The sequence below is a fragment of the Cervus canadensis genome, chromosome X (assembly GCF_019320065.1).
Source record: "Cervus canadensis isolate Bull #8, Minnesota chromosome X, ASM1932006v1, whole genome shotgun sequence".
Taxonomy (NCBI): Eukaryota; Metazoa; Chordata; class Mammalia; order Artiodactyla; family Cervidae; genus Cervus; species Cervus canadensis.
This window is the reverse complement of record NC_057419.1, coordinates 62,469,584-62,493,849: the sequence shown is the minus strand read 5'-3', so window position 1 is coordinate 62,493,849 and position 24,266 is coordinate 62,469,584. Positions and strand designations below refer to the sequence as shown.

The 24,266-nt window shown below is 39.2% G+C and overlaps 1 protein-coding gene and 1 long non-coding RNA gene across 3 annotated transcripts in view; one reads left to right on the top strand and one right to left on the bottom strand.

Moving 5' to 3' along the window:
* Window positions 1–24,266, top strand: part of LOC122435243 — a 216,029-nt gene that overhangs the window by 59,671 nt on the left and 132,092 nt on the right. The gene's annotated exons all lie outside the window — the stretch shown is intronic.
* On the bottom strand, window positions 17,537–23,077 carry NUDT11 (nudix hydrolase 11). Of its 2 annotated transcripts, none has more exons than XR_006267618.1 (3): window positions 22,157–22,928; window positions 19,811–19,889; window positions 17,537–18,318 (listed from the first exon to the last, which is right to left on the bottom strand). XR_006267618.1 is itself a non-coding variant. In XM_043459270.1 (3 exons), coding segments are annotated over exons 2-3 (495 nt in total). In that variant the 5' UTR covers window positions 22,651–22,712; window positions 22,961–23,077; the 3' UTR covers window positions 17,537–18,317. The 2 variants fall into 2 exon arrangements, 1 of the variants encoding a protein (XP_043315205.1); XM_043459270.1 differs by lacking the exon at window positions 19,811–19,889 and adding an exon at window positions 22,961–23,077 and having other exon boundaries at window positions 22,157–22,712.

The following is a 24,266-nucleotide window of genomic DNA, read 5'->3' as shown; positions in this document are numbered from 1 at the left end:
AGACCATGATGCCAGGAAAGATTGAAGGCAGGAGGGGAATGGGGTGACAGAGGATGAGATGGTTGAATGGCATCACTGACTCAATGGACATGAGTTTGAGCAAACTCCAGGAGATAGTGAAGGACAGGAAAGCCTGGTGTGCTGCAGTCCATGGGGTCTCAAAGAGTCAGACACAACTTATTGACTGAACAATAACAATATATAGTATCATGCCATAGTGACAGATTTACTTCTTCCCTGGAAATTAGGGACAGTTTTACTTCTTCACTGCAAATAATGACAGTTTTACTTCTTCCCTTCCAAGTTGGATGGATTTTGTTCTTTGCTTTTCTAATTGCTGTGGCTAGGATTTCCAATACTATGTTAAATAGAAGTGACAAGGGTCGGCATTCTTTTCTTATTCTTGATTTTAGAGAAAAGGCTTTCATCTTTTTCTCTGTTGAGTATGATATTAGCTATGGGTTTGTCATAAATTACCTTTGTTATGTTGAGATATTTCCCTTTATACTAACTTTGATGAGCATTTTTACCATGAATGGATGTTGAATTTTGTCAAATGCTTTTTCTGAGCCCGTTGAGATGATTGTGTGATTTTTACCCTTCCTTTAAAAAATTTTTAAACAATTTTATGTTGTATAGTTGATTTTCAATGCTGTTTTAGTTTCAGGTATACAGCAAAGTAAATCAGTTATACATATATATATATATATATATCCACTCTTTTTTAAGATTCTTTTCACATATATACCATTACAGAGTATTGAGTTCCCTGAGCTATACAATAGGTTCTTATTAGTTATTTATTTTATATATAGTAATATATGTCAATTACAATTTCTCATTTAACCCTCACCTTGATCCATGGTAACCATACGTTTGTTTTCTGTATCTGTGGTTTTACCTCTGTTTTGTAAATAAGTTCATTTTGTACCTTTTCTATAGCTACCACATGTAAGCAATATCATATGATATTTGTCTTTCTGTGTCTGGCTTACTTCACTCATTATGACAATTTCTAGGTCCATCCATGTTGCTACAAATGGCATTATTTTGTTTGTTTTTATGGCTGAATAATATTCCATTGCATATATGTACTGCCTATTTATCCATTCTTCTGTTTTGGTTAATATTGTGTATCACATTGACTGTGAAGACTGAGCCATCCTTGCATCCCTGAAATAAATCTCACTTGATCATGGTGTATGATCCTTTTTATGTGTTGTTGAATTCAGTTTGCTATGATTTTGTTGTGGATTTTGCATCTATATTGCATCTCTCATCAGAGATATATTGGCCTATAATTTTTTTGTAGTGTCTTTGTCTGATTTTGGTATTAGGGTACTGGTGGCTTTGTAGAATGAATTTTGGAATGTTCCCTCCTCTTCAGTTTTTTTGGGATAATTTGAGAAGGATAAGTATTAGCTCTTTTTTTAATATATGATTTGTAGAATTCCTCTGTGAAGTGATTTGGTCCTGGATTTTGATTACTAATTCAATTTCACCACTAGTGGTCAGTCTTTTCAGATTGCTTATTTCTTCCTGATTTAGCCTTGGAAGGTTGTATGTTTCTAGAAATTTGACCATTTCTTTTAAGTTGTCCAGTTTGTTGAGATAAAGCTATTCATAGAATTATCTTATGATATTTATACCTCTGTGGTACTGAGTGTTACTTCTCCTCTTATCTTTTTAATTTGGGTTCTTGCTCTTTTTTTCTTGATCAGCCTGGCTAAAAACATATCAATCATGTTTATCTTTTCAAAAAATCAGCTCTTGGTTTCATTGATTTTTTTCCACTGTGTTTTTTGGTCTCTTATTTATTTCCTCTTTGATCATTATTATTTCCTTCCTTCTGCTGATTTTGGGATTTGCTTTTTCTTAGTTTTCTAATTCCTCTAGATGGTAGTCTAGGTTGTTGGAGATTTATCTTGTTTTTTTTTTTTTTCTGAGGTAGGCCTGCACAGCTTTAAACTTCCCTTAGAACTGCTTTTGCTATATCCCATAGATTTTGGAAAGCTGTGTTTCCATTTCCATTCCTGTTAGACACAGCAGCCCTCCCGCTAGTATCAAGCTGCATTATGAAGCAAGCAAGGTTGGAGAAGGAACCTGGCTTAGGCTGGAGCATGCACCAGGGTGGTTATAGTAAACCTGCCAGAGTTCCATGCCATTTAAATCTGCTTTCTCCACTTTGTTTTGGGAATACATAAGTGTATGTGCACTCTTAATGAACAGAGTCTAGGTTTCCTATAGCCCTGTGTTAATCCCACTGGTTTTCTAACCACCTACGAATCTCATCTTCCTGGTCTTTGGCCCCAGGCCTGGAGCACCCAATATGCTGCTTCACCCAGTCTTAATAACAATTATAACTTACCTAATGACCTCTCAAGATCTAATCAAATAACAATATAATATGGATCTTTATAAAGATCCTAGGACTTCCTTCCCTGAAATTCATCCATTTGACTATACATATCAGTGAAATCTGGACTTGGAGTATTATGAAAATCCTGCTCAAAAGCATATATTAAACTGTTACCATTTACTATTAAATACACATTTAAAAGGGGCAGTTAAATACACGAAATACATGGACCTTCAGAAAAGTAGCTTCTATCACTCTTAAATGATTTCCCACTTGTCTTTTGGGTATCTGGACTTCACAGATGAGAAATAGTAATACTACTAGAATGAAAAAAAAACTAAAAATGAAAATAAAACTTTTCCTTAATTTTCTTCTTTTTAAAATTTATCTCTACACTCTACAGTGGCCTTAGTGAGAAAAACCATAACCAAATATGTGTATTTCTGAATGGCATATTTTCAACCATTTATTACCTTTGTATGTAGAAAAATTGCCTGACATTTCTGATTTTTGGTGTCCACTTATATAAAGTATCAGGTAAAGCAACTACTTTCCACTGATGGTGTATTAGATATCATTATTATGTGTGGAAATACTTTTGTGAACTAGAAAGGGCTATATATGTGTTATAACTATTTAGGAACATTCTGGTACATTACACAAATAAATCACAGTAAAAGCAATTTTTATAAAGCTAAACAGTTTCTCTAACCCAATCCTGGTACACAACAGAGTATATGTAATATATTTTATTGTACCAATAAATTATGCAAACCTGACCCATTCAGAAGCCAGACTAAATTATGCTGACACCACACTAGGAACCTGAGATTCAAATGTACAAAACAGAGTCCATGGGACTCATTGTCTAGTAGGAGAACAACCTGGAAGCAAATAACTCAAGGACTATGAAAGAGTACACATAAGTGTATACTGAGTAAAGTGTGGTATACAGACACTCCCAAATTCTTTCACCCTCTCAAACTGTTGTTCCATTGGTTACCACATCTTCCTATGTCTTCATCGCTCACTCTCTACTGGCTCCTCCCCATCAACAAATAGGCCATGCTACCATCTCTCTCTTAGTCACAGTTTAGTGAGTCAGACAAGTATTTTAAGAAACTGCTGGATTCACAGTGGGATTTCATTTTAAAGTTAAATGGGAAGGGGTGGTAATGGAATACTGGTAGGGTGTTTGGCTTTAGAGAACATGGTGGGGTCATTTTCCAAGACAGGGAACCCAGGAAGAGGGAAATTATTAGGGAAGAGAGGATTTTCCAAAAGGTAGGTTAGATGTGGGCTTCCTGGGTATCTCAGGTGGTAAAGAATCCACCTGCAATGCAGAAGACCCTGGATCAATTCCTGGTGAGGAAGATCCTCTGGAGAAGGGATAAGCTACTCACTCCAGTATTCTTGGGCTTCCCTGGTGGCTCAGACAGTAAAGAATTGGCCTGCAATGTGGGAGACCTGGGTTCAATCACTGGATTGGGAAGATCCCCTGGAGGAGGGCATGGCAACCCACTCCAGTATTCTTGTGTGGAGAATCCCCATGGACAGAGAAGCCTGACGGGCTACAGTCCATGGAATTGCAAAGAGTCAGACACAACTGAGCAACTAAGCACAGCAATAGGTTCAGATATAGATGAATAAATCATAATAATGTTTAATGTTTTGTACTTGGCAAGAAGTGGAATAAGCAACTATGGAAGAAGATAGTCTTTCCCAGGCCAAATTCAGCTTACATCTTGGTTCTGGTGCACATTAGCTTTATGACCTTAGGCCATTGACTTTTATGTGCTGAAGGTTTGATTCCCAATAACCAATAACCCAACATTATTGGTAAAATTAAAAACAATAGTATAAGATGTAATATGGCGCAGTGGTTGAGACTCTGGATTGTATCGTTTTGAGGCTCAGTACTATCCCTTACTTGCTATAGGAAAGTGAATAAATTTTAATCTTCTAAGTATTCTTATCTATAAAATGGCATATTAAATATAGGCATACCTTGTTTTACTGCACTTCACTTAGCAGATATTGTGTTCTTTACAAATTGAAGGTTTGTGGAAATCCTGTGTCAATGAGGTCTATTGGTGCATTTGCTCACTTCTTTACTCAGTGTCATACTTTGGTTATTTTCCACCAGATATTTTAAACCCTCCACCAGGAAAAAGAGTAAGACAGAAGACTCAGATGATGGTTAGCTTTTTTTTAGCTTCTTACTTTTGTATAAAGTACTATTTAAAAACTTTTAAATTACTGTATGTACATTGGCTTTTTAAAACAATACTATTGCATACTTCATGCAGTGTAAACACAAATTTTATATGCCCAGGAAAACCAAAATATTATTCTGACTCACTTTGTTGCAGTATTTGCTTTATTGTGTGGGTCTGGAACTCAATCTGCAATATCTCTGAAGTATGCCTGTAATAGTGACAAGTTCACAGGGCAGTTATGAAAATTCAAATGATTACTATGTTAAATAGTATGCAACAATGCCTGGGATATAGAAACTGCTATATGCTTTCTAAATATATTTAAAATAAATAATTAGAGGGCTATTGCAAATCTCATAGGATATGAAAATAACAAATAGTAGTTGCTATTATGCCATTATGGGGCTTCCCAGGTCGTGCGAGTGGTCAAGAATCCACCTGCCAATGCAGAAGACATGAGAGACGTAGATTCCATCCCTGGGTCAGGAAGAATCCCTGGAATGGGGAATGGCAACCCACTCCAGTATTCTTGCCTGGAGACTCTCCATGGACAGAAGAGCCTGGTGGGCTATAGTCCATAGGATCCCAAAGAGTTGGATACAAACGAAATGACTTGGCACACATGCATATTATGCCATTATATTCTCTTCTAAAATCCTTTTTTTTTTTTAAAAAAAAAAAAGTCATGGTATATCTTCATAGTTTAGAATTATCTTTAACTTTAAAATAGATTTTGACTGTGAATCCTATGGTCCCTTGAAGTCATCACTTGACTCACCCATTAAACTGTGGCCGTGACAGACAGTAACATAGCTCACTCAGAACTGCTAATCGGTGGGTATCTGATCTGCTGAAGATGTGACCTCCTTGGTGAGAGTCATAAGACCTAAGATCACCAAGTGTGCTTTTCTTCTTTCCTTCAGAAATTTCTCCTATATTCCCTCTGATATTTCATCAGGCACACAAATGTCTTATCCTTTTGTTGTTGTTGTTGTTGTTCAGCCACTCAGTCATGTCCAATTCTTTGTGACCCCATGGATTGCAGCATGCCAGGCTTCCCTGTCCTTTGCTATCTTCCGGAGTTTGCTCAAACTTATGTCCATTGAGTCGGTGATGCCATCCAACCATCTCATCCTCTGTCACCCCTTTCTCTCCCTGCCCTCAATCTTTCCCAGCATCAGGGTCTTTTCCAAAGAGTCGGTTCTTCGCAACAGGTGACCAAAGTTTTTGAGCTTCAGCTTCAGCATCAGTCCTTCCAAAGAATATTCAGGGTTTATTTCCTTTAAGATTGACTGGTTTGACCTCCTGGCTGTCCAAAGGGCTCTCAAGAGTCCTCCAGCACCACAGTTCGAAAGCATCAGTTCTTTGGTGCTCAGCTTTCTCTGTGTTCCAACTCTCACATCTGTATGTGACTACTGGAAAAACCATAGCTTTGACTATACGGACCTTTGTCAGCAAGGTAATGTCTCTGATTTTTAATCCTCCGTCTAGTTTTGCCATAGCTTTCCTTCTAAGGAGCAAGTGTCGTTTAATTTCATTGCTGCAGTCACTGTCCACAGTGATTTTGAAGCCGAGAATATAAAGTCTGTCACTGTTTCCACTTTTCCCCCTTCTATTTGCCATGAAGAGATGGGACTGGATGCCATGATCTTAGTTTTTTGAATGTTGAGTTTCAAGCCAGCTTTTTCACTCTTCTCTTTCACTTTCGTCAAGAGCCTCTTTAGTTCCTCTTCACTCTCTGCCATAAGGGTGGTATCATTGCATATCTGAGGTTACTGATATTTCTCCCAACAATCTTGATTCCAGCTTGTGATTCACCCAGCCAGGCATTTTGCATGATGTACTCTGTATATAAGTTAAATTAGCAGGGTGACAATATACAGCCTTGATGTACTCCTTTTTCAATTTTGAACCCGTGCATTGTTCCATGTCCAGTTCTAACTTTTGCTTCTTGACCTGCACAGTTTTCTCAGGAGGCAGGTAAGGTGGTCTGGTACCCCAGTTCTTTAAGAATTTCCACAGTTTGTTGTGATCCACACAGTCAAAGTCTTTAGCATAGTCAATGAAGCAGAAGTAGATGTTTTTCTGGAATTTTCTTGCTTTTTCTATGATGCAATGGATGTTGGCAATTTTATCTCTGGTTCCTCTACCTTTTCTAAATCCAGCTTTTATATCTGGAAGTATCCTCTGGCAAAGTGCTATTAAGAGATGTCATGAGATAGACTTTCAGTATGTAGACTTTGAGTTTTCTTAAGTAGATAAAGTGCAATATCCAAAGAATGGATAAAATATATCCAAATAGAGGTACAGTTTTATTTTTAAAGTTTTATTTTATTTATTTTTTATTGATGTGTAGTCTATTTCTTCTAACAGAAATAGAAGAGATTAAGAAGAGATGGCAAGAATACACAGAAGAATTATACAAAAAATCTCTATGACCTGGAATAACTATGATGGTGTGGTCAGTCACTTATAGCCAGACATCCTGCAGTGTGAAGTCAAGTGGGTGTTAGGAAGCATTGCTATGAACAAAGTTAGTGGAAGTGATGGAATTCCAGTGGAGCTATTTAAGATCCTAAAAGATGATGCTTTTAAAGTACTGCACTCAAAATGTCAGCAAATTGGAAAACTCAGCAATGGCCACAGGACTGGAGAAGATCAGTTTTCATTCTAATCCCAAAGAAAGGCAATGTCAAAGAATGTTCAAACTGCCATAAAATTGTGCTCACTTCACATGCTAGCAAGGTAATGCTCAAAATCCTTCAAGTTAAGCTTCAGCAGTTCATGAACTGAGAAATTCCAGATGTACAAGCTGGATTTAGAAAAGGCAGAGGGATCAGAGATCAAATTGCCAACATTCCTTGGATCAAAGAGAACACAAGGAAATTCCAGAAAAAGCCTACTTCTGCTTCATTGACTACACTAAAGCTTCTGACTGTGTGGATCAAAACAAAGTGTAGACAATTCTTAAAGTGATGGGAATACCAGACCACCTTACCTGCCTCCTGATAAACTTGTGTGCAGGTCAAGAAGCAACAGCTGGAACTGGACATGTAACAATGCAGTGGTTCAAAATTGGGAAAGGAGTACATAAAGGCTGTATATTTTCACCCTGCTTATTTAACTCATATGCAGAGTACATAATGTGAAATGCTGGGCTGGATGAATCACAAGCTGGAATCAAGCTTGCTGGGAGAAATATTAGTAACCTGATATGCAGATGACACCACTCTAATGGCAGAAAGCAAAGAGGAACTAAAGAGCCTCTTGATAAAGGTGAAAGAGGAGAGTGAAAAAGCTGTCTTAAAATTCAACATTCAAAGAACTAAGATCATGGCATCCGGTCCCATCACTTCATAGCAAATAGAAGGGGGAAAAGTAGAGACAGTGACAGATTTTATTTTTTTGGCCTCCCAAATCACTGCAGACAGTGACTGCACTATGAATTTAAAAGACACTTGCTTCTTGGTAGGAAAGCTATGACAAACCTAGGCAGCATATCAAAAAGCAGAGACATCACTTTGCTGACAAAATTTCCGTAGAGTCAAAGCAGTGGTTTTTCCAGTAGTCATGCACAGATGTGAGAGCTGGACCATAAAGAAGGCTTGGACATTAAAGAATTGATGCTTTTGAATTGTGGTGCTGGTACAGACTCTTGAGAGTCCCTTGGACAGCAAGGAGATTAAACCAGTCAATCCTAAAGGAAATCAGTCCTGAATATTCACTGGAAGGACTGATGCTGAAGCTGAAGCTCCAATACTTTGGCCGCCTGATGTGAAGAGCCGACTCATCGGAAAAGATCTTGATGCTGGTAAAAACTGAGGGCAGGAGGAGAAGGGGTGACAGAGCATGAGATGTTTGGATAGCATCACTGACTCAATGGACTTGAATATAAGCAAACTCCAGGAAATAGTGAAGGACAGGAAAGCCTGGTGTACTGCAATCCATAGAGGGGCAAAGAGTAAGACAATACTTAGTGACTGAACTACAACAACAGGCATACAATATAGTAATTCAGAATTTTTAAAAGTTATACTCAATTTGTAAAAGTGAAGTCACTCAGTCGTGTCCAACTCTTTGTGACCACATGGACCTCCGTTTATGGGATTTTCCAGGCAAGAATACTGGAGTGGGTTGCCATTCCCTTCTCCAGGGGATCTTCCCAACCCAGGGATCAAACCCCGGTCTCCTGCACTGTAGGTAGACTTTTTACCATCTGAGCCACTAGGGAAGCCCATACTCAATTTGTAGTTATTATGAAGTATTAGTTATATTCCCTGTACTGTACAATATATCCTGTAGCTTATTTATTTTACACATAATTTGTACCTCTTACTCCCCTGTATTGCTCCTCTTCCCTTCTGTCTCCCCACTGGTTAACTGTTCTCTATATTTGTGAATCTGTTTCTTTTTTATTATATTCACAAGTGTGTCTTATTTTCTTAGATTCCAGAAGTATTGTTTTTAGAGTGCAAGCAGTGAAAATTTGTTTAGTCTGTCATTTAATTGTAAAGAAACAGGGTCACATTAAATAGAGTTTCTATGGGTGTATAGCCACTTGTCACCACACAGGTGTTTTCCAACTTCATCTCTCACTGCTGCCTGGAAATCTTGCTGTTTTCTTAGTTCTCTTTTTTATTCTCCACAGACCTTCATCCATTCTGCTCTTCTATTTCCTAACCTTTTACACATTCTGTCCTCACACACATTAGATGATTTGCTTCTTACCTCCCCAAGGGAAATGAATCTCTCAAGTGTAATGTACCTCAGTTTTGCAGCACAAATGTACAACCTTACTTATATGTAATCCAACGTTTCCTCCTTACCTCTAGGTACAGTAGAGGAAGTAGCCTCCCCCCCGCCCCGCCACCATCTAAGATAAATTCATTCACTGTGCTTCACACACAAGTTCTTCTACCCTCTTGTTCAATTGGTTACCACATCTTACTATGTTTTCAGGTTTTCCCTCTCTACTGGTGTTTGAAGGAAAAGCCAATTCTGACTTCATATTGGAACCATTTCTTTGACTTGCTTTTCACTGCTTTTGTTATTGTAATCATATATAATGGCCTACCTCAGAGAATGTTGCCCCTCTGCCTGACTGCTAAACTAAAGTGCTTCTGATCAGGACCCTCTCCACCTGTGGATGGCAGGGAAGACGAAATTAACACATCCCCTCCCTGAAGCTTGCCATTCTAGGAGATATTTACAAGATTAATGGCCTTTTACTTTGTTTCCTCACCTCCCCCATCTCAGTTCTATAATACAAACCGGTATCCAGACCCTAATAAGATGGTTATTTTGAGACATTAGTCTGTCATCTTCTTGGCTTTATGAATAAAGTCATACTCCTTGCCTCAACACCTTGTTTCTCAGATTCTTTGGCCTGTCGTCCAGCGAGCAGAGCAACCTTGACTCGAAAACACTGGCTTCTCCTCATCAACAAGTAAAGGTCTCAAGTCTCTATTGCCTTGAAGACATTAAAGCTCTTCTTCGATGTGACATCACCTTTGAGCTAGTATTCCTTCTATTCCTCTCCTCTCTTTCATAATTAAGCTGCTTGAATGAATCATTTAGACTCACTGAATCGAATTCCTTATCTCCCACTCATTCCCTAGCCCACTGTCATCTGTCTTTCCACCCTGCCACTTTATTGAAGCAGTTCAATTATTAATTATCTTAAGCCTTAAATTCACTCAATTCTGTGTCTTTATGTTCTCTCCATTTCCCTCTTATTTTGATAACTATTCCATTTTTTGATGATCCCCTTGTATGCGCTTCTCTCTCTGCCCAACCCAGAAATTTTTGTTAACAGTTTTATTACAATGTAAATTACATACCATAATCTTCACCTATTTATTGTATAAGTCAAAGGTTGTTAGTGTATTTATAGAGTTGGGCAACCATCATTATAATCTAATTTTAAAATATCTTCATCGTTTCAAAGAGAAACCTTGTACCCATTAGAGGTCAATCCCCATTCCCCTTTCCTTCAGCCATAGGTAACTATTAATCTGTGTTTTGATTCTGTATGTTTACCCATACTAGGCATTATATAAATGAAGTTGTACAATATGTGATGTGTTTATGTCTGACCTGCTGTTCATCCATGTAATAGCATAGTACTTCATTCCTTTTTATTGCTGAATAGTTTTCAGCAATTCCTTAATGTGGGATATCTGGTTTTCTTTAATTCACAAAAATACTTTTGATGTTCAGTCTACCTGCCTTTTGCTGCAAATTTCTATATAACCTGACTTTCCCCCTGCCTCTTTGGAGCAGTTCTCTCAAGGTTACTTGAGATGCTGTCTCCCAGGCTTAAATTCCTAAAAATTACTACCAAATAAAACATAATTCTCAACTTTTAGGTTGTGACTATTTTTTAAGTTGTCAATTTTCATGAACAAATCTTTTTTATTTTTTTTTATTAGTTGGAGGCTAATCACTTCACAACATTTCAGTGGGTTTTGTCATACATTGATATGAATCAGCCATAGAGTTAAGAATTCAGCACCACCAAACCAGCTCTTCAACAAATGCTAAAGGATCTTCTCTAGACAGGAAATGCAGAAAGGTTGTATAAACGTGAACCCAATACGTGGAACAAATCTTTTTTATGGAATATATTTTTATTTCTCTTAGGTGTATATCTAGCAGTAGAATCGTTGGGTGATGTGATAACTCTATTTAACAGTTTAAAGAACTGCCAAATTATTTTCCAAAGTGGTAGTGATATTTTATACATACGAAGGCTTCAATTTCTCCACATCCTCAATAGGACTTGTGGTTTTTAGTCTTTTTCATTATAGTCATTTCAGTGGGTGAGAAGTAGTATTTCATTGTGGTTCTGATTTGCATTTCCCTAATAGGTAATTCATGGGGTCGCAAAGAGTGGGACACGACTGAGCGACTGAACTGAACTGAATAGCTAATAACGTTGCACATACTTATTGTCCCTTTGTGTATATCTTTGGAGAAGTCTATTCAAATCCTCTGCCCACCTTTTAATTACAGTATTTATTTTATTATTGACTTATACATATTCTTTAATATTCTGGATACAATACAGATCACTGATCATTTCAAAGAGCCAACATTTAGTGTTATTGATTTTCACTACCATTTGCCTAACTTCACTGTTGTTTTTCTGTTGTTTACCTAATTTCATTCTATCCTTTTGTATTACTTTCTTTTTGCTTGTTTTGTGTTTACTTTGCTCATCTTTTCATAGGAATTTATACTTATGAATTACCCTTTAAAGTATTGCTTTAGCTGCATTTCAAGCTTTGGTGTTTTGATTGTATCCATCTCAAAGTATTTTCTAATTTCCATCATGATTTCTTCTTTAACCCATTGGATTATTTAGGAATGTATTTTTTAATTTCCACATATTTGTGAGTTTCCCATATTTCTCTCTATTGCTGATTTCTAATTTAATTCCATTTTGGTTAGAGAACATAATTTGTATGATTTCAATTTTAAATCTTTTGAGGCATGTTTATGGCCTAGCATACAGTCTTTTTTGGAGAAGGATCCATGTACATTTTGTTGTTGTTTGGAATTAGTCTAATGTTTTATAGTGTTGTTCCTCTGTTGCTAATGGTGTCCTGGAGCTACCAGGCCCTTCTTTTTTTTTTTTTTTTCTTTCATTTATTTTTATTAGTTGGAGGCTAATTACTTTAAAATATCAAGTGCTCGGGCCTGGTGCACTGGGAAGTACCAGGCCCTTCTTAATTGTTCACCGTTAAGATCTTCATTGTTTTTCCAAAAATGCCCTTAGGCATAAATGTTTCCAGGTTCTTTTCCAAAATAAATTCAATCCCTTCAGGCACAGCTGCTGTGCTGCTTACAGCCTGCTTCTGTACCCAGGGGAAACTTCAACTATATATGTGTCTTTTTCAATTTTGGTTTCCTCAGGGTATATGCCTAGGAGTGGGATTGCTGGGCCATATAGTGGTTTTATTCCTAGTTTTTTTAAGGAATCTCCATACCGTCTTCCATAGTGGCTGTGTCAATTTACATTCCCACCAACAGTGCAAGAGGGTTCCCTTTTCTCTATACCCTCCCCAGCATTTATTGTTTGTAGCCTTTTTAATGATGGCCATTCTGACTGGTATCTCATTATAGTTTTGACCTGAACTGGTGGATATAGCAGGATACGTCTTCTATAGTAACACTCCACTGGGCATTCAAGGGAGATGGTAGCACCTGGTTATTTCATCTTTCCTATCTCCATGTAGAAACTTCACCCTAGAAATGAACTTGGGCCAAAAAGATCAGTCCTTTAGCCCAGGCTTGCCTAGAGTAGTGATTTGGCAACATAGGGCTGTGATGGAATAAAAGACATCGGTGCCCTCCTCCAGGGGTGAAAGTACAGCCCTAGACTAGGAACCGCGAGGATAATAAGCCACGGTCTTCTTGGGCACACCCATACTTAGAGGAGAGCTTGTCACATAGAGCTGAGGGAGATTGGAACAGGTTATAGCTCAAATGCCAAATTCTATTTTTACAGAGATTTAGTAGATCTTTTTTTGAACAAATGTTTATCCATTTGCTGTATGCCCTTATGACAGTTTTTAGGGACTTTAAATATGTGTGTGTGTACATACATATTTGTCACCAATTAAATGTTATTTCAGTAGGGAGTGAGCCCACCAAGATCCTCATACAACTCTTTTAGAAGTCCTGCACCCACCCTTAAATATTGATATTCTTCAGGGAGATTTTCATTGTCCTCTTTGTATACCCTCTCCTGTATGACCTTTACTATCTCTTCACTTATTGCCCATCAACTGATGATTCCAGGATCTACACTTCCAGCTCATTCTTCTTTCCTAAGCTGCATGTCTACGTATCTCTGGACTTTTGGATATGTCTAAGTTAATGTCTCTTGGCTACCAGAAACTAACAGTTGTAAAACTACTCTCATTGCCTCAGTTTTCCATAACTAATGCTTTCCCTCTATTAGATTCCACCAAGGGAATGGTACCATCATCTCAGTTGTTTTAGCCAGATATCTTTAAATACATCCATGATATCTACCTCTCTCTAATCCCCTACATCCAATTAATCAACACATGCCCCATTAAACCCTATAAATTTCTAAAGTGTGTCCACATCTATCAATATGGTCAGTACCCTAGTTGAGATCACCATCATTTCTCACCTGAACTACTATCACAATCTTCTCTCCCTTTACAAATAATTTTCTACTCTTTAGACAAGTTGATGTCATGTCTCCTCTCCTCAAATTCCTAAACAAGTCATATCAGACCCTCTATAATCTGGCTTTTTCTAACCCCATGACATTCACTTGGAGATCCTTTCTTCTTCTCTATGTGCTCAAACTATGTTCCAGACATAATGAACAAGTTCTTGTTCCTAAAATCATCCAGAACCTCACACTGGCTCTTCCCTTTGTGGAAGAATACCCTCCCACTACTTCTCCTGGCTAGGCCCTGTTCACCCTTCAGGTGCTAAGTTACATGGCACTTTCTCTGAGAATCTCTCATCCCTGCTAAACTAGGTTAGTTTACTACATGCTGGCAGAGCCCACTGAACCCCACCATCACAAAAAAACCACTATATTTTGTTGATATTTTTTGTTTTATCATCTGTCTTCCCAACACTGAGAGCTCCAATTGTAAGGATAGAGCTACTATATAAATGCAAATACCTTCCTATTTACCTACCAGGTTAAAGCTAGATGAAAGAACACAGCTTAAAGACTAGAAATATTATTGACTGAGATGATAGAACGTCTTTATTCATATTATAATATATTAAGGTTTAATTTAGAAATTAATTAAGAAATTTAATTAAGAGAAAAGGTAATTGTAAATAGACTTGGACAACAGGGTGCTCTAGGGCAGCAAAGTATTCCTGGGAAGGGTTTTTCCTTGCTTTAAACAGTATGCATCTGTTTAGATAGCCTGGGTTAATCCCTAAAATGTCCACTAGGGAGCATGATGCTATCACTGGTAATGCCTACTAAGAATGATTTTGCAGTCAATTTATGTGCTTGTAATACCAAGAAATGAGGTCTAAGTTTGAGTGGTTAGACAAAAGGCAAAAAGAGAATTGATACGACCTCTGTTTCAAGTCCTCTATACCTTCAGCACTGGCCCCAGAGAGGTCTAAGGTTCGAGAGGTCCTGGACTGCTTTTTCACACTGCTGTGTAGGATTACACAGGGCTGGGGTGTTAAGTCTTCTTAGACCACGTATGGGCTTCTTGATTCTTTATGTTCACTATCCTGGGAAGAGGTGGAACACCGAATTCACTGTAAGATACTGTCAGTCGTGTTTTTCTTCATCTTAACATAAATCATGAACTTTGGAGTAAAAGGAGACAATTTCTATATCCAACCCATCACATTTTAATGTCCTTTGATCCATTCCATTAAGGTTCATATCTTTGATTCTAGGAATATAAATTTGAGACACTCTTAAGTACTTTTTAGAGATTGAGTTGTGGGAGCAGCTTTACCTTATCCATGGTGGGAATCATTTTATCCATGATTTGAAACTGCAAACTCAGGTTTTTGGTAGTGATGGGGAGTGGGGGCTGGACGGACTTTCCTAGGCCAATTTGGAGTCAGCCTGCATTAGGGAACTTTTCTAGCAATGGAACCTAGCAAAGATCTGAACTGTACAGTAGTTGTAAACTGTGTTCTTTGCCTCACATAATCTGGTACTCTTCAATAAATGGCCTTGTCTCTGGGGCACTGTAGAAAATTGATAAGGGCACATTCTGGGGTAAAAAGATAGAAGGGGGATAACAGGGTTCCATTTCCTGAGTCCAGAGTGGTGATGTTCTTGCTTACCAGTTGAAAAATCACTGCGCTCAGAAGAGCACATGAGAATCACACAAGGCAGCTTAAAAAGGACCCAGAAAAAACAGGGAACTTTCTGAAAAACAAGGTGGTAGCAGGCCGGCCTACTTTTAGCCAATATATTGCAATTGTGTGACTTAACAAATGTGAACCCCTCTGAATTGATTGTTCTCCCTCCCCTACCAGCCTCAGTACTTGGTGAGTAGAAAGTCTGTGTGGGAATTAGGAGATGAAAAACCAAACCAACCAAAAACAAGCCTGCATTCTTCCCTTCATCAACACTTGGTAGAGAACTTGGTCTGGATTTGATACCCAAGTTTTGTGCCATGCCTGTGCACTTGTGCAGGAAAGAAGTAGTGAAAATTCCATGACAGCCCTGTGCAGTGTGCTGTACTTAGTTGCTCTGTTGTGTCCGACTCTTTGCAACCCTATGGACTGCAGCCTGCCAGGTTCCTCTGTCCACGGGGATTCTCTAGGCAAGAATACTAGACTGGGTTGCCATGCCCTCCTCCAGGGGATCTTCCCAACCCAGGGATTGAACCGTCTCCTGCATTGCAGGAGGATTCTTTACCATCTGAGCCACCAGGGAAGCCCATGACAACCATGACCAGTACCCTAAAACACTGTGTTGTGTGTGTTTGACAATAAACGAGTCATGGATTTTGGGAACTATTCTGGGGGAAGGGGCTCATCTGTGCCATCTGTGTCTGGGTTACATGTGTTTATGTTTGAAAAGAAAAAAGGCTAGAATACACACACATATTTTTTTTACACATAGCTATTCTTGGTAGGGGGATCATGTGTGATTTTTTATTCATTAATTTTGGGGGGAATTTTCCAACTTTTATGAAGTTAAGATGAATTAACTTTGTAATGAGGAAAAAAACTTTCAGCTTTTAAAACTAAATTATAGAATGGGGAGTGGAACCTAAGCTATGTCCACCAGTAGTGTTCAAAGCTTTCTGGTCATATTTGACATACTGATGCAACTAAAAGTCTTTTTACATGTAGAGCTGGGAGACCTCCGAGGAAAGAATTCACATTAAGGGAAGACAAAGTCTGCCAACATGTTAGCTCAGGAACAAAACCTAGGTTTTTTGAGGGGAGGAGAGGTTCTGGCTGTATTGGGCTGTCAACTGATCTTCCAACCAACCTTCTCAAGTCTTAGGGACAGAGGGAGGCCTACAAGTATACTCTGAACAATTTTTTTTCAATTTTTATTCTGAAAAATCTCAAACATATACAAAAGTATAGAGAATAGTATAACGAACTCCCAAATATCCATCACACAACTTCAATAATTATCAATTTATTGCCAATTTCATCTGTATGCTCACTCACCCCATCTAAGCGAATATCAGTAGCATATCTTTTCATCTGTTAAACTTACAGTATATTTCCCTAAAAGATAAGGATTTAAAAAACATAACCACAGTACCATATCATACCTAAAAAAATCCCAATACACCAGGGAGATGTGTTTTTATTTCAAATTCTATAAAAATTTGGGGAATAATCAATACATTTCACTGGTACCATGTGGAAGGGTGTAACACTCAAATGGAGCCCAAGCTTTTTTCTGATGTTACTGCTTTACAATGCAAAAGAAAGAAAATTACCATATTAAGGCCACTCTAGGGCCTCTGTAGGGAGATGGGGAAGAGTGCTGACATCACAAACCCCATGGCAGAACTCCATAAAATTTCCTCTAAACATCTCTGTCATTTTCTTAAAGTTGCTCTCTTGGAGGGAGCTGACCCAAGTCCTCTCTAAATCTTTTAATTTTCAGCACCCTCCTAGAAGTTCCCCCCACCTTGAATTTTCCAGGTGACAAGAATGTAGCTGTCTTTCAGTCCTCTGCATTCTCACATACAGAATCCAGGTGGGATGAGGATCTAGCTGAGTGTATTGGAAAAGGGGATGAAAACTGTGGCCAACTGAATCAGTAAGAGATAATAAAGAAACCTAGGCAAATTAAGTGGCATGATTAACTTTGGAAACTGTCTGTAGCAGTTTTTGTTGCCGCTGACATCAAATAATACAGTATACTGAATCTGTAAAATTAGAAACACAATCTTTTCTTCAAAGAAATGTTAGGATTACATGAAAGAAGTGGTTAGGGCAGTGCAAAAACATTAACTTTATTATTTGTATATAGTAAAATTTTTATAAAAAGCACATCATCTTATTATGTTCATTGTATTTATTTTTATAATTAGTTTTACAGCAAGTGGTATTCTTGAATAAAATTTTAAGCAAATTAACAACAGTACAAAAACACTGAAGTTGTTACACAAAGGACTGATTCTATAAAATGTTGCCCTAAGTGATGTTAAAACTGTGCTAGCCATTGCGTGGTATGACATAGCAATAGGAGTAGTAATTCTTGTCCTTGAATATCCTACAACTGCCTTGAAAAGTTTCCAAAATGTCTTATTCAGAAAAGCCACACACGTGGTGCCTGGAGAGCATATAGCACCAGATTGGAAGGGGAATGTTTTGCCATTATAATTAGACGTAGTGATTATAAAATATTAATTGAATCAAAGAACCTTCAGTGATGTCAGCCATATTTCAAGTAGTGTCTCAGGTGCAGAATATGCAAAGAATAAGGAGACGTGGTTTTTGCTTTCAGTCTAATAAAGAAGGCAGACATATCAAAAAAAAAAAGCACAACAAAATGCTACAGGTGCTGAATAAGAGTCTGTTCATGTACAAAGTACAATCACCAGGGCAAGAGAAGTCAGCAAAACAGACAGGGAAGGAGTGTCTCAAGATGCAGGAAGAAAACCAGATGAGCTGTCTCCTTGGAAGCATGGAAGTGCTCACCTATACTTGACAATTCCATTTATTAATGGCTCACATCAATGATTCTTTCAAACAATCCTGGACATCTTTGCTGTTCATCTGGAGAAACAAACCAACATACAATTAGAAGGCTTATATTAATTTAACAATTCTTCCAATTGATAAATTTACAAAGGCTTTATTATCTGCATCATTCACTTCACATTTGGAATGCTTTCACAGAATTATGTAATGCAGCTGCAATGTGAGTCTGGATGAGCAGCTGAGGAAGTTATAAGTCAATATATGTTACAAAACAAAAAAGTCTGGAAAGCAGTGATATCAGAAGTTTTGCAAAAGGGGGAGTGGTCACCTAAGACATTAAAAAAAATCCTAAATTTCATGTTCTGGACTCTAGGCTTATGGGAATTACTGGTTCCTAGCCATCAAAAAGTTTGTGAAGTTTGATGTGTAGTGGTTTGTGGTGTAGTGGCCACACAACCATGCAAATAGGTAAGCACAATAAATTGTAAAAACCATGACACACACAGGAGAGGGTATCTTGACCCAGGTGGTCAGGAAAGGTTTCTCATAGGAAGAGTTTATGAAGTAACTATTTTTATTATCTTCAATTTTTTATTAAAAACCCTGAGCATCAGATAGATAACTTGGCGGAAGTTACAGAATTAGCAAAAACTGGAATCAGTTGAAAACTGCTCATAAAAATAACAAGTTTTACCTCAGTTACCATAGTGACCTTTCTGATTCTCATAATGCTATTTGCCCATAAAATATTTAATATCTGTTAAATATAGTATAACAGTTTATCAGGAGACAACTACTAGGAAAATACTGGTGAAACTCTGGTAGTGCCTGGTGGCTTCCCCATATGGGACACCTGGAAGTAAAAGATTTGCCCCCCAAATATATTCGTGTGTGTACATATACAGACACAATTTATTTAAAAATTTTTATACATTATAGACATAGCACTAATTATTTTCAGTGATTCTATGTATCTATATTAATCTCTAATGTTGTCTCTCTATAAATTAAAAGAATAAAATATTTGAACAACTGAAAATATATGCTGTTTATAAAACATGCAGAAAATGAATTTGATTCATTGCTGCAAACCTCAATTATCTATGGAGAGTACTCTTTTTCTCTTTTTACCAAGGGGAATGCTGAAAAACCAACCAAACAACATATAAGTGACTTTTTAACACTCTTAGAAGGAAAAAAATCAACTGTACTTCAATCTTTGGAGCATAGTAGAAATTTTCTACATGAGGTGGCAGAAATTTTCTACATGATCTCTGCTCATCTGTTTAGCTTGAAAGGCTTGGTCTTAAAGAGAAAAAGAGAAGTCTCCTTGGAGCTTTAAACTATTTAGACTAGGCTAAGTTCCAGAGAATATTTCACAAAAGCTACTTAAATGAACCTAACAGTCAATCCTAAAATATAGCATGACATATTCTAAATGTTTCTGGCAAAAGCAAACAAACCCACAATGTATTTATATGCTAAATTCTTAACAACGGGTTAAGGTGAATACTGTATATTTTTGCCTTTGTCAGACACTTAACCAAATAAGATGATGCATTATTACCTCTAAGAATAACAAGTTAAGGCTCCAAAGTATTTGTGACAGCATTTCAGATGGAAGGGGTTTTTATCTGCAAAAATATCTGTAAAATAAGAACCCAGTATATCTGCTGTGTTAATGTTAAGGTAGAATTTAAGAACCCTCTTGAATAACTAGGTTATTGGGGGAAAATATCTTTGGATCTATTTGAGATTGTATGAATAGTAAAGGTCAAGTTGTTTGGAATTAAACATGTGCTCAAATATATATTCGATATAGATCACTTTTGCAGAGAAAAATTGAAAAATACACAATAACTATAATTAATCAAATGAAATAATTCAGATACTAAACTGTCATTTGTTTTTAAAACTCATTTTTTAGTTTACTTATATGGCATTAGTACAGAAAATGTTTTGTGAACTGAAACTTGCACTTTATCTGTACTTGAAAGTATAATAGATTTGTTTTCAAAATAGTACCAAATTTCTTTAGAAAGTGGAACAGAACCCACTTTTTAGAAGCAGTCACATAAGCATGTCACTAATTTATAGAATTAAAATGCAACCAAATAGAGAAAAAATATTTGAGTATTTTGAGGAACAAAACACATACAGCACACCAGGGAGCAGCACAAAAGAGTCTATGTTCTAAAATTCAATATAAAGTTTAAAAGCAGAACTACTCTATGGTCTTAAAAGATAGAAGGGGAGAGTACTGATTAGGAAGAGGAATGCAATGGACTTTTGAGTTACAAGTAATACTATTAATAATTTCTGGATCTGAACTCTAGTTACATGTACTGCTCACTATGTAAAGATTCATTAAGCTGTAAAAATTTGTCAACTGTTCTGCATGTATGTTGCACAACAGGAAAATATGAATTAATTTAACAAAGGCTAACTTCCATTAAATCTTTAGCAGTAACTGTGTTTAAAAACAGGCTACTTTCAGGACTAACAAAATGTTTGAAATGACTATTACTTTCTACCTTATTATTTACTAGATGGGTGTTTTAAAAATGCTTAAGTATTATGTATGGAATGACTTTTCCAACCTGATGCCCAATTTAGAAAGTAGATTTTCCCTTTACCTAACTGCCCACATGGCTAGAGGAATAAAGGTAGTTCCAGAAGACAGACCTATACATTTTAGATAGGATCCCTGATTTCAAACAAGTCCTGAAACAAATATAAGTAAGAGCTTTTACTTAGAAACCCAAAAAAGTTTGTCATGCGACACAAAGCCTTATCGAAAACCTTCACAAGAGATCGTTCAGGTATCTTAACAGTTTGAGTCAGTAGTAGCTGAGTATCAAGAAAGCTAACTCCCTCAATTGGGATAAAATTACCATATGATATTCCACTTCTTTGACTACTGATATTCAGACAAGTTTAAGTTGACTATCACAAATTCAAATACGCAAACTTTCTTTCAAAGACTAGTTTATACTGAGGGAACCATAGTTGTTCTAGGGCACTGAGAAAAGAGCAATGGAAGTTGGAAGTTGAGCATGCTAAATCACACTCGGAATACAGTTTTCATAATATGTACATTATCAGGACAGTACATAACAACCTTTTCGAGAGGGTTTTTATAAAATGATATTTTGCTAAGCTGCATTTGGGCTAAAGGGGTAATGGCTATGTCAAGTAAGAAGTAAAAAAAAATAGCTCATAGAGTTAGTAGAACAACAAAAAAAATACCAGTTGTGAAAATATTCTGAAACTCGAATTAACAACATATGAATAAAGTAATTTCTGTAAAGGGCAAATTAGATCACATATCTGAATATCCAATTATTGCTCAGTGTAGAAAGAGCAAATGATGTAAAATTTCTTAAATACTTTTTTGAAATTCAAAACTGGTCCATCAAACCAATTCCCGTCACAGAAGGGCTTGCTGACAGGACTAAAGCTGTGAATGAGAAAACAACTTAAAAAAATTAATGAAAATGCCACACAACCAAGGTGATCAGATTTTAAAGGCCCTCAATACAATTCAAACCACAAGACTGGTACCAAAAGTACACATGCACACAAGCGCGTGCATGCACATACACACAACATCCCAAACTCTGGGTGAGCAGTTAAGGCAACTTAAAAAACAACTCATGTGGCTTTGGCTTTCTGAAATGTGTTATAGTGCTACCAAGAAGCGATTCTGAAAGCATCTGAAAAACGTGCAAAGTGCCTGAAAACAGTGCCTGGCAACTGAGACAGTTTGCAAGCGTGATTCAGAGGTCTGCCAAGGAAACAAAAGAAGCCTCCCTCCTCCCGGTGAGACCGCACACGGCAACAAGAGAGGTGCTCCGGGCACTACTTATTGTCAGGTAGGCGGAAAGCAGAAGTCTGCACGAGCGGTACATACTAGGGATCGCCCTCCGGCAGGGACGGAGCCACGGAGTTTCCATTGGTTGGGGAACCGCCCAGCTTTAGTTTTTGCAGATATTCGGCATGCACGGGCTTGTGGCACTGGAGAACCTTGATCGCATCTTCGACTTTGAACCACTCTCGCTTCCTCCCAATGTTAACCGAATCTTCCCAATCCTCCAGAATCTCAGTGACAGTCAGTACATACACGTACGTTCTGTGCTTGCGATCTTGGTTCTGCTCGAAAATGCCCAGGAGCCGGCCTAACTTCCCCTTGACTCCCGCCTCTTCAAACACCTCGCGGACGGCCGCACCGCCCGGCTCCTCCTCGGGCTCCATGCCCCCGCCCGGCACGATCCAGCGGTCCGGGTACCGACTGCTACTCACTAACAGCACCTCGTCCTCGCGCTCGCTCCGGAAGCACAGGCACGCCGCCCGCTTCTTGAACCCCTCCGGGTCGTAGGTCCGCGTCTGGTTCGGCTTGCACTTCATCTTCGAGGCCGTCCGCCGCCGCTCAGGTCCCCGCCGCCGCCGGGTCGAGGGGCTCCAAGGTGCTGCGGAGAGAAAGAGCCGCGAGGAGGGGCAGAGAGTGAGAGAGAGAGGCGCCTCAGCCCACGAGCCCCGGGAGCTCAGGGAAGATAAGGCCGGGGCGGGGACGGGGGCGGGGGCGCGCGAGGTACGTCAGTCGGTCCGTCCCCTGCGTGGCCGGGGGTCCCGGGCACAGACGCCTGAGTGGAGGAGGCGCCGCCCCCGCCCCCGTCCCCGCCTCCGCCCCGAGCCCGCCACTCCGCGAGGAGCCCACTCGCGTCTCCGGTGCGCGTCTCCGTCCGTCCCTCCTTCTCTCCTCAGCCGCCGGGACCAAGGCTGAGCGAGGTGATGCGCATTCGCGCGCGCGTCCGCGTCCCCAGGCACGTGCGCGTTCCCGTCGGAGGGCGGGGGGCGGGGGTCTCGCGGCTCCCACAGCGCCGGGCGCCTCTGGCGCAGCGCGCAGGCGCCTGGCACTTCTCCGGCTGGGACTGTCCGTCCCCCAGGGTGAAATGCACCGCATTGTGACTTGGGCCAGCTTGTTTCCACGTGTGCCTTTGACCCAGACGTGGCTGTGGCGCGGCCGGACGTTTCTCTTCACCCTCTCCATCAGGTCTCAGGAAACACACACGCAATCATTTTACACACAGGAGCACAAGACCAATGGTCAGGTGCGTAAGGTCGTAGTCATCTCCCACAATGAAGAGTACCGGCTTACTTATAGGAAGGCCTCGGTTTTGTCAAGATGATCCTGGGTATCCTTGGGCGAAAGAGTGCCGAATCGTTGCTGAGTCATTTCGTGCAGTTTTGTTTTTTCAACAGGTTCTTCACTTCGCCAGGCATCTTGGAACAGTCCATGACTGAACAGCTTTCCTGAACCTACCCCTATTGCCATCTTACCTAACCTCTGGTCCCTGGTTTCCTCATCAGTAAACTCCTCACCTGCTTGGTTCAGACCTTTGCACTTTAGGTCATATTCACCCAACAGCTGGAGAGCCACCCAAAGCAGTGTTTTATTCAATCCCAGGAATCTCTCCGCTTCACACACTCCACACGTCTCTCTCTTTCTCATTGGGAAGCACTGGTTGAGGATTTGGGAAACATGCCTCTGGCAGTCCCTTCATATTTTACATTTTGAGTTTCAGAAGCCTCCTGGCCTGGACTCCAGCAAGGCCACCTGGTGATCTCTCACCTCTGTCTGCTGCTGCTGCTGCTGCTGCTAAGTAGCTTCAGTCGTGTCCGATTCTGTGCGACTCCATTAGAGGGCAGCCAACCAGGCTCCCCCGTCCCTGGGATTCTCCAGGCGAGAATACTGGAGTGGGTTGCCATTTCCTTCTCCAATGCATGCATGCGTGCATGCTAAGTCGCTTCAGTCATGTCCCACTCTGTGTGACCCCATGGACAGGAGCCCACCAGGCTCCTCTGTCCATGGGATTCTCTAGGCAAGAATACTGGAGTGGGTCTAGCCATCCTATACCCTTGGCCAAGAAGTGGCCTCCCCACAACCCCAGATATAACAACCTAAAGCCTTCCCCCCTCCATTTTATTTCTTCTTATTCTTTCCCTGCTCTCACAGTAACCTT

Excerpts from the sequence above, each read along its gene's own strand:
- NUDT11 (XM_043459270.1), bottom strand. The coding sequence starts at position 22,650 with ATGAAGTGCAAGCCGAACCAGACGCGGACCTACGACCCGGAGGGGTTC.